The sequence below is a fragment of the Adiantum capillus-veneris genome, chromosome 24, assembly GCF_014529385.1.
Source record: "Adiantum capillus-veneris isolate H3 chromosome 24, ASM1452938v2, whole genome shotgun sequence".
In the NCBI taxonomy this organism is placed as follows: Eukaryota; Viridiplantae; Streptophyta; class Polypodiopsida; order Polypodiales; family Pteridaceae; genus Adiantum; species Adiantum capillus-veneris.
In genome coordinates this window covers 144,099,678-144,110,468 of record NC_140954.1, presented here as the reverse complement: position 1 = coordinate 144,110,468, position 10,791 = coordinate 144,099,678, and the positions used below count along the sequence as shown (strand labels likewise).

Here is a 10,791-nt window from a genome sequence, read left to right as displayed (position 1 = left end):
CACTTACATTGACGATCTTCTCATTTACAGCAAGACCTTAGAAGAGCACCAGAAGCATGTCGCTGCAGTACTCCAGCGCCTCCGCGAACACAAACTTTATGCCAAGCTGGAGAAATGTGAGTTTGTTGTCCAGAAAATCGAGTTCCTCGGGTTCATTGTCACGTCAGAAGGTATAATGGTGGATCCCAAGAAAGACGACGCCGTCATCAAGTGGGCTCCCCCAACATCAATCAAAGAAGTCCGAGAGTTTGTGGGCTTCTTTCAGTACACACGCCGCTTCATCCGCGACTTCAGCAAAATTGCCGCCCCACTTACAGAGATAACCAAAGGCCACAAACCTTTTCAGTGGACATCCAGAGAAGAAGAAGCCTTTGAGAACCTGAAGATAGCCATGTGTAGTACCCCCGTCCTCCGACTACCTGACTTCACCAAACCCTTCGAAGTTCATACGCATGCCTCCGATGGGGCCATTGGTGGTGTCCTCATGCAAGAGAGTCAACCCATCGCCTATGAATCACACAAATTCACCGACGTAGAGAGAAGATGGACCACCCATGAGAAGGAAATGCTCGCTATCGTCCACTGCCTCCGAAAGTGGCGACACTATGTCCAAGACAAGCACACAAAGGTCTACACAGATAATATCTCCCTCAAGTACTTCCACACACAACCAAAAATCACCCCCAATCAAGCCAGGTGGCAAGATACACTGGCAGAATACGACATCGACATCATCCACAAACCAGGTACTACAAATGTCATGCCAAATGCTCTCAGTCGAAGACCCACCCTCACAGCCATTTCCACAGCAACCAGTACACTACGCCAACGCATCCTCGACGCTCAAAAAGCTGACCCCGCTATCCTCCGAATGCTCAACGACCACATATCTGGCAAAGCTGCTCTGGGTCTATTCGAAGTCAAAGATAACCTCTTCTACGCGCATGGCAAAATTTACATCCCCAATGACCCAGAGCTAAAGAAAGACCTCATGTGGGAGGCTCATGACTGCAAGCTAGCTGGACATGGTGGCCAGAAGAGATCTTACGACAAACTCCATCAACACTACATGTGGCCAAAAATGAAGGACGACGTAATCGACTACGTGCGCACCTACCCAACATGTCAACCGGTCAAAGCTCAAAGAGTCAAGCCTGCTGGCCTCCTCCACCCCTTGCCAACACCCTCCCGGCCTTGGGACATGGTAAGTATGGACTTCATCATCGACCTCCCCCCCTCCCACGGCCACACTACCATCATGGTGGTCGTCGACTACTTCACCAAGCAAGCCCACTTCATACCAGCAAAGCCTCCCGTCACCGCCTACCAAGTTGCCAAACACTTCTTCGCCAAAGTCTTCAAATACCACGGCCTCCCCTTAGCCATAGTTTCAGATCGCGACACCCGCTTCCTCAGTGACCTCTGGCGCGAGCTCTTCAAGCTACTAGGCACCCAACTCCACTTCTCCTCCGCCTACCACCCTGAAACCGACGGCCAAACTGAAAGAGTCAACCAAGGCATCCAAGACTACATCCGCAGCTACGTCAAGGCCGATCAGAAGGACTGGTTCGAATACATGGACGTCCTGGAATTCCACTACAACAACTCCATCCACAGCAGCACTGGATACACCCCCTTCGAACTCTCCACAGGTAAAGAAGTCATCACCCCTCTTGCATCTTACACTGGCAACCGGCGACGTGCATGCCCAGGATCTGGAATGTGAGGAGTTTCTTCAACAATGGCAGACGCGCATGCAAAATGCAAAGAAAAGCCTCGAGCAAAGCAAGGTACGCATCGCCAAATACGCCAACCAAAAGCGACGACCTGCCGAACTTTTCAAAGAAGGTGACCTGGTCCTCGTAAGCTCTCAGAATATCACCCTCCCTCAAGACCTCTCCCCGAAGTTCAATCATCGCTACTATGGTCCTTACAAAGTGCTCAAGTCCTTCAACGACGTCACCTTCAAGCTGGAGATACCACCACAGATCAACATCCACAACGTCTTCCATGTAAGTTTGCTCAAAAGATTTATGCCGGATAACACCTATGGGCAAAGTCTCCCCGAATATGTAAAGGATGGCCCGCCACATGAGCCGGAGGCCATCCTAAAGTCACGCTTTGGGCACCGGGGACAACTCTTCTATGTCAAATGGCGCAACCGTTCCATGACGGAATGCACTTGGGTACCTGAAGAAATCATGCTTCGACTCGGAAGACCCCTTGTGCTGCGCTTCTACAACATGCCCACTGAAGAGGAGGACAACACACTACATGAAAACCACATAGAGTAGTCCTCCCCCCCACTTGTAACTAGCATAACCCTAAGTAGCTAGACATTTTTGGGCAACACTTCACTCCCCCCTTGTACATATCCGTCCCCAAAACCTCGGCATCAACTTTTGTATCGGCACCTCTCAAAACCCCGGCTTGACGTGGACGTCAAGCTCTCTCAACCCGGGGGTGTATATAAGGGAAGTATGTGCCACTTCCCCCAATTTGCCAGCCCCGTTTTCATGTGATTATTTGCGTCCCTTGTATTCGACACTTTCTTATGATATTGATCATTCGTTCGCGTCCCTCAATCTCGTGTCCCTCTTGCGTTTAGTTTTCAAGTTGTGTTCTTGTGTATGTGTTTGCTTGCCTGCAAGTCCCGTTTGCATCGCAGGTGAACCGACGCGGCCCTTTTTTCGCGACACCCCGAACGAGGGCGTCACAAAGGGGAACGGTTGTCCCGCTTGAAACCCGTGAGGTCAGCAATTTTTTTGAGTCCTTTGATCCTCCGTGGATTTCACGCTAGTTGCCTTTGGCTGTTTTGTAGTGGCTTGTGGGCAAGTCAAAGGTGTACTAGTCCAACTTCCAAGTACACACTCCGCGTGGAGGGAAAGAGGAAACTCGCGCTCGTGTCATCGAGGAATTCCAAAATTCTCTTCATTAAAACTGCATTTTTTAGTACTTGCAGGTTCCTGTTGTAGCAAGTATGCGTGCAGGGAATACAATGCGAAGAAGGGGAATGCCTGCCTTGTTCTCCTTCCTTCTTTTGTTGCTGCTGCTTTACGTCGACATAGCCACCGCCACTAGGCTACCAGGGTTCGACCACCATTTTGCACGCCAATTAGTAGCAACTGGAGGTTAGCGCCAGTTCTCGATCTTTGTTTTCCTCTCTTCTTTTCCCCGCATATATAAACACACAGACAAACGACTATTTTGAATTTTCATGCAGGGCCGGCAATTTCCCCGTTTGCATTGATGGGCTCCTCATCGACGTCCAGCGCAGCGGTAATCTCTTTACTTGCTGTTGCGCGCTTAGAGATTCCCAAATGGGGGTCGCCGCTGAGTGTTCAGTGTATTGCAGGATATGAGGATAATCAAGCTGGCCCATCCAACCACAGATGGAAGACCTGGCCCGCCTGGAAGTAGCTGCTGCTGAGCCACGAGAAGAGCATGCCTGCTTCAAGCACGTCATTGGCCGAGGGTGATCGCCTGCCAGCCTGGCTTTAAGTAAGTCGTAGTGTCACACGCACCGGCTGCTCTAGCAAGACTTAATCATTAATGTATTGTCCAACCACCTTCTCTATATTCTCAGAATTTTAAAATGTTCTAGCCTCTCATTGTAGTGACCAGTCTTACCTCTCAAACTGGAATAACCTTTCTGTCAGCCAAGTGTGGTAAGATTGGTGATAGAAAGTCTATTCTAGGCTAGTTCCCTCTTAAAAACATGTCCTGAGTTCATGACTTGTCGGGTAGATCTTTAAGGTCTCTTGAGATTGTTACTATGATTTTAAAATCTCTCTCTCTCTCTCTCTCTCTCTCTCTCTCTCTCTCTCTCTCTCTCTCGGGCTCACAAAGTCATCCTTTCAGAGATAAAACCCATATTGTGTTGCAATAGCAATCCCCTACAAGCTTGTAAGGACATCTGTCTTCTTGTATCCGCATTCAGTAACAATGGTTTTGAAAAGGCTAAGCTCTGGAGGCACATTAGACTTTCCCTAGAAGGGTATAGCCCCTCCACTTTTACCTATGACCCCCTAGAGATCTTACACAACCTTTTCCTTAATGGTGGGCACTAGGATCCTTGAGAGGAAGCCTAGTGCCCCTCTCTGTCCCCTATTGTGGGATTGGATGGAGGGATCCACATGGAGCCTAGATGCTATTTGGCTACTTGAAAGGCTTGTGCACCACCCCTTACTTTGGGACCTACTTCCTCTCTCATATTTGCAATAACCTCCTACTATGTGTGAACCCCCATCTTATTTTAACACTAGGGGCAACTCCCCTGCTTCACCTTCACTCCCTGTTGTGAGGGCCTTCCACTACATGGCGATTTTTTCTGTAAAGCTGGGCTCCACCTTACCACAATCTTTAGCTTGTGTGGCGATGGCTTTAAAGGAACTCCGGTACTCAGATTTGGTGCAGAGGGAAACATACTTTTTGCATGCTATTGTGTATGACTCTTCCACCTTACAGTTCACAAAGAGGCTCATTGGCCCCTTCTACTACATACACCCACGTTCATCCATGGAAGGCTCCTTGCAGGTTCCCAATTAGCATTATGAGTTGTTCTTATTGCTTTATGTTATGAGTGGACATCAATAACATGTGGGCTCCTTTGATAACACCTGCTTTCCACTGTCTAACACATTTTTTGTGGTTGGCTGTGATGGTTGGCAGGTATAGAAGGATCCCTTGCCCTTGTACATTTATGTAAAGACATCTATGCTATGAATGGAAATCCTCTTACTTAGTTTGCTTTACTATCGATTCCATTTGTTACTATTTTGAAGCGGTTACTCTTGTTTTCTTGCTCTGTTTTAAATAATGCCAGCATTTCTATCTTTAGCAACCTACACACACACACACACACACACACACATCTACATAGGCCTTGATCTTACACACATCTACCTCTGAGTCATGTTGATGCACTTAACATGAAGGTGGAGTGCTTTACGACCCACATTTGAACCTTGGAATCTGGTTTTTGCCTTATTGCAAAGCTTTTAATGTAATGTAACCTTATGGGTTCACATAAGTAGCACGTAAAATGCACCTCAGAAATGGGTTTACCTACCTCTGAAAACATGATTTCTCATTGAAATTTTCATGCGCGCATGTGCATGTGCACACACACACACACGTACTAAGAGGGGTTCAAAAAGTTGTATGTCAAAGCCATTTTATTTCTTGAAAATGTAGCCCTACTCTCTTATTCACATTCAATCTATATTGCCGTCGTATTGTCGAACATGCATGCACCCATAAACACACACATCCTTGGTGGAACAAAATCATCGCAATTTTATAGATATATTATTTTTAAAGATCTCTTTACGAGCAATAGTCAATTTATGTCCGGACGGACAATTGTAATTGTTTTGAGCATTGAAGAAATCTATAAATAAATATGTGCAAGAGGAAAATGGTTACTCTTGCACAAGGGGAGATTGCACCCACTGCTTTGTGTCCTTTTCTCCTCTCCTGAGATCTTGTCTCTCGTGCTATGCAAGCAATCTACTCTAAGAGGTATGCATGCATGCGCTCTCGTGCTCTCTACCTCTCTTTGATTGCTCTCGCATTGGATCATGGATGCATATTGTAACACCTAGGGTAACCGAACATAGGATTCTCCTCCCTACCGCCCCTTATATAGGGTAGCTCCTAGCACTTGCCCTAAGCAGATCCCTAGTCCGCACTGGTCCAATCCAGGCCCTTCACCCAGGTCCCTGACCCCCCTAGGTTGGGCCTTGCCCCGTAGGACCCTTGTCCTGACATTACTCCCCCCTTAAGGAAGAGTTTTCGTCCTCGAAAACACAAGTAGTAATATCTTCTTAAGAATACTAATGTTTTCTATCGTAACATCCCACATGGATCCAACGGTCATTTGAGCGGAACCTGGTTCAGTAGGAAGTTCAATGAAACCAAGAGTAACATCTTGATTTTCTACATTGTTGTCCATTTGTAACTATCTGATGGTACCGGTTCCTATCCAAACATAGTGTATAGACTCCATTTAGAACGCCCTAAACATCCGTAATAACCTCCGTAATGACAAGACACTTGCTTGTCCATTAACGTCAATGCGTATTCCACTGGGTAGTGCTGTTCGATCTTGAGAACAATCGTCCAAGGAATACCAACAAGTGGATCTGATCCTAGGTTTAGCAACGGCTCTTAACCAACGTGCGTGGTTCCTAGCCATCATGGAAATTAGTGTTCAATCGTATGAAGACTAATTTGGATGGCACCTTGCCTAATTTCTAGCTGAGGGTTTTAGAGCATCTTGGCCCCTTCTACTACATACACCCATGTTCATCCATGGAAGGATCCTTGCAAGGTCCCAATTAGCATTATGAGTTGTTCAATTAGCCCTAAACCCTAACACATTTTTTGTGGTTGGCTGTGATGGTGGCAGGTATAGAAGGATCCCTTGCCCTTGTACATTTATGTAAAGACATCTATGCTATGAATGGAAATCCTCTTACTTGGTTTGCTTTACTATCAATTCCATTTGTAACTATTTTGAAGCGGTTACTATTGTTTTCTTGCTCTGTTTTAAATAATGCCAGCATTTCTATCTTTAGCAACTTACACACACACACACACATCTGCATAGGCCTTGATCTTACACACATCTACCTCTGAGTCATGTTGATGCACTTAACATGAAGGTGGAATGCTTTACGACCCAAATTTGAACCTTGAAATCTCGTTTTTTGCCTTATTGCAAAGCTTTTAATGCAATGTAACCTTATGGGTTCACATAAGTAGCACGTAACATGCACCTCATAAATGGGTTTACCTACCTCTGAAAACATGATTTCTCATAGAAATCTCACGCGCGCATGTGCATGTGCACACACACACACACACACACACACACACATACTAAGAGGGGTTCAAAAAGTTGTATGTCAAAGCCATTTTATTTCTTGAAAATGTAGCCCTACTCTCTTATTCACATTCAATCTATATTGCCGTCGTATTGTCGGACATGCATGCACCCATAAATACACACATCCTTGGTGGAACAAAATCATAGCAATTTTATGAATATATTATTTTTAAAGATCTCTTTACGAGCAATAGTCAATTTATGTCCGGACGGACAATTGTAATTGTTTTGAGCATTGAAGAAATCTATAAATAAATATGTGCAAGAAGAAAATGGTTACTCTTGCACAAGGGGAGATTGCACCCACTGCTTTGTGTCCTTTTCTCCTCTCCTGAGATCTTGTCTCTCGTGCTATGCAAGCAATCTACTCTAAGAGGTATGCATGCATGCGCTCTCGTGCTCTCTACCTCTATTTGATTGCTCTCGCATTGGATCATGGATGCATATTGTAACACCTAGGGTAACTGAACATAGGATTCTCCTACCTACCGCCCCTTATATAGGGTAGCTCCTAGCACTTGCCCTAAGCAGATCCCTAGTCCGCACTGGTCCAGTCCAGGCCCTTCACCCAGGTCCCTGACCCCCCTAGGTTGGGCCTTGCCCCGTAGGACCCTTGCCTGACATTACTCCCCCCTTAAGGAAGAGTTTTCCTCCTCGAAAACACAAGTAGTAATATCTTCTTAAGAATACTAATGTTTTCTACCGTAACATCCCACATGGATCCAACGGTTCATTTGAGCGGAACCTGGTTCAGTAGGAGGTTCAACGAAACCAAGAGTAACATCTTGATTTTCTACATTGTTGTCTATTTGTAACCATCTGATGGTACCGGTTTCTATCCAAACATAGTGTGTAGACTCCATTTAGAACGCTCATGAGCATGGTAACGAGTTTATCACAACACAAGTGTACCAAAAAGAGTACCTCTTGTCACTTTCCATGAAAGTAACTTGCTGACATAACTCATCAGCCAAGTTTACGTCCTTGACTTGGTCCCAATTTTCATCATCAGTAAACAACCTCACCCTAACGAGTGTTCAAGGTGGAGAACCTGAGTTTTACATGAAGAGACTACGTAGTCGCAACATGCGTTAACTGATAGGAAGTAGCTCCAAGAAGAGCAATAAATGCTTATTAATTGGATTACTTGGTGCTAATGTACGCACGTTGCATATCCCATTAGCCCAAGGTTACACTTTGTAATCTGCCAGGGCCTTGGATACTGACAGTACTGAGGTGTGCTTCCCCCACGGTTTACAAACAGTCTTCCCAGACGACTGGTAAACGGGGAATCACAATAGCATATAACATTGTTGAGGAATCAACAATGTCCGGAATAACCATCGTGGTTAACTTGAAAAATCTACAAACACCCAAACCAAGCAAGGACCTCTATCGGGGATTTAGTAGACCCAAAAGTAATCTCATAGAGCTACTGCTCATAGAGTGCAAAAATGCTTCATAAGCAACAACTGGATGAAAATGCATGCCATTCCAAATCATCTTTTGCTAAACACTAGGGCCCATAACACCTAGTGTGCATGCATTTAGCAAAAAACAGATCCGAACCTGTATATCCATAATGAGCCTTGCCAATACTTATGGCAAAATGTGATGCATACATTAAACAAAGAATGTAAATAGTTCTGAAAAGAAACTAAGTACTTCCAGTCGCAATCTTTTGCAAACCTTGTTGAAACGTCTGAATGGCAATAGAAGATAAAACATTGACCACTTCTAGGTACAGACAATGAAACTTTTTCATTAACAAATTATAGCCTTGCTATATGTATAAACAACCATCTGTAATGTTGTTTAGTAGTACTTGTACCTTAACAAGTCTTTCTAAGTATCCGACAATTTCTGGCCACGAAACTGCTCCTGATACGTCGTGCTAAAAATGGTCTAGAAAACAGATGTGACCAGCACCTAGGGACTTTGTCGTGACACATAATTGCAATAATGGCGCCAGTGTCAGTCCAGAGACTCATATTCTCCACATGTGGAATATGTCTCATGTGAGGATGTGTAAAAAAGAACATCCTTCAAGTACAAGATGTACTTGTGTGTGGAGGTAACTGCAAACATTCTACGACGGGAGTGAGAGGGACCCTCATTAGCCTTGCCCCACACTGGCTAAACTAAACTCCTTGAGTTCCGAGACCATGTTGTATCCCATGTGACAACATGTGCCAAATTGAACCCTACAGGTAGGTTCGTAACAGCATAAGGCAGAAAGAGAGATTGAACTCTTGGCCCAAAATACTTTGTGCCGACATGCCCTTGCCATGGATTTGTAACATGCAAGCGTACTTATACGTCTTGAAAAACCGAGGAAAGCATACTAAAAATGGAATAACACCAAATCAATAGATGCGTACCTGGACATTTGAACGTAATGTTCACTTACCTGTATTCAAATCGAGAGGAGCACGTCCCCTACGTGAGGAAACAAATAGCCTTGCCCTGGGAACCCTGGGTGTTGCCTTTGCAATCCAAGCCCTTGGATTTAGAATCTATGTAGTCACCCCTTTGTAAGACTCCTTGTAGAAACTTCTCAGCTACTAGCAGATAACGGTAACCAACATAGTCAACCGTGTAGAGAATGATTGGAATCACTTGAAAAGTGTGTTCGGTCCCTACCGCGTGGTAAATTGCGGAAGTCTTTCCTTGAAAGTATAACTGGGAGAGATCAACTATGATCCTCAATGCAGATCAAATTGTGATTCGTAATGCCTATGGGGTGATGTAGAAATCACCCATCGGGTCTTGCCCCAAAACAGTATGTCCACAGACACGTCGTAGTGCTAGAGATAGAGCATGAAATTCACACAAGGGAACTGCCGAGCTCTTATGGACAGCCATGCTGTCACAACTAATTGCTGCATCTATACTCCGTGGTAGAGAGCAGCTGGTGTGAGTGTAAGATTAGCAAAAACTCACGGGAGCGTCGCACTAAAAAAACATGTAGTGCAAAAAATGACACCCTAAACATCCGTAATGACCTCCGTAATGACAAGACACTTGCTTGTCAATTAACGTCAATGCGTACTCCACTGGGTAGTGCTGTTCGATCTTGAGAACAATCGTCCAAGGAATACCAACAAGTGGATCTTATCCTAGGTTTAGCAACGGCGCTTGGCCAGTGTGCGTGGTTCCTAGCCATCATGGAAATTAGTGTTCAATCGTATGAAGACTAAGTGGATGGCACCTTGCTTAATTTCTAGCTGAGAGTTTTAGAGCATCTTGGCCCCTTCTACTACATACACCCACGTTCATCCATGGGAGGCTCCTTGCAGGTTCCCAATTAGCATTATGAGTTGTTCTTATTGCTTTATGTTCTGAGTGTACATAAATAACATGTGGGCTCCTTCAATAACACCTGCTTTCCACTGTCTAACACATTTTTTGTGGTTGGCTGTGATGGTGGCAGGTATAGAAGGATCCCTTGCCCTTGTACATTTATGTAAAGACATCTATGCTATGAATGGAAATCCTCTTACTTGGTTTGCTTTACTATCGATTCCATTTGTTACTATTTTGAAGCGGTTACTCTTGTTTTCTTGCTCTGTTTTAAATAATGCCAGCATTTCTATCTTTAGCAACCTACACACACACACACACACACACACACACACACACACACACACACACACACACACACACACACATCTACATAGGCCTTGATCTTACACACATCTACCTCTGAGTCATGTTGATGCACTTAACATGAAGGTGGAGTGCTTTACGACCCAGATTTGAACCTTGGAATCTGGTTTTTGCCTTATTGCAAAGCTTTTAATGCAATGTAACCTTATGGGTTCACATAAGTAGCACGTAAAATGCACCTCATAAATGGGTTTACCTACCTCTGAAAACATGATTTCTCATTGAAATTT

At 44.8% G+C, this 10,791-nt stretch overlaps 1 protein-coding gene across 1 annotated transcript; it reads left to right on the top strand.

The window, feature by feature from the left end:
* The first annotated feature begins 871 nt into the window (after positions 1-871).
* LOC147427289 (uncharacterized) lies at positions 872-4,757 on the top strand. Its single transcript, XM_086498780.1, has 4 exons — positions 872-1,093; positions 2,963-3,131; positions 3,224-3,279; positions 3,356-4,757. The coding sequence occupies exons 1-4, from the start codon at positions 872-874 to the stop codon at positions 3,428-3,430; spliced, it is 522 nt and encodes a 173-aa protein (XP_086354906.1). The 3' UTR covers positions 3,431-4,757.
* Positions 4,758-10,791: the final 6,034 nt, after the last annotated feature.

Bases quoted from the DNA above. Each gene is read 5' to 3' on its own strand.
- LOC147427289 (XM_086498780.1), top strand. From the start codon at position 872: ATGCTCAACGACCACATATCTGGCAAAGCTGCTCTGGGTCTATTCGAA. The intron at 3,132-3,223 runs GTTAGCGCCAGT...ATTTTCATGCAG, and splicing joins CCAATTAGTAGCAACTGGAG to GGCCGGCAATTTCCCCGTTT. The intron at 3,280-3,355 runs GTAATCTCTTTA...AGTGTATTGCAG, and splicing joins CATCGACGTCCAGCGCAGCG to GATATGAGGATAATCAAGCT.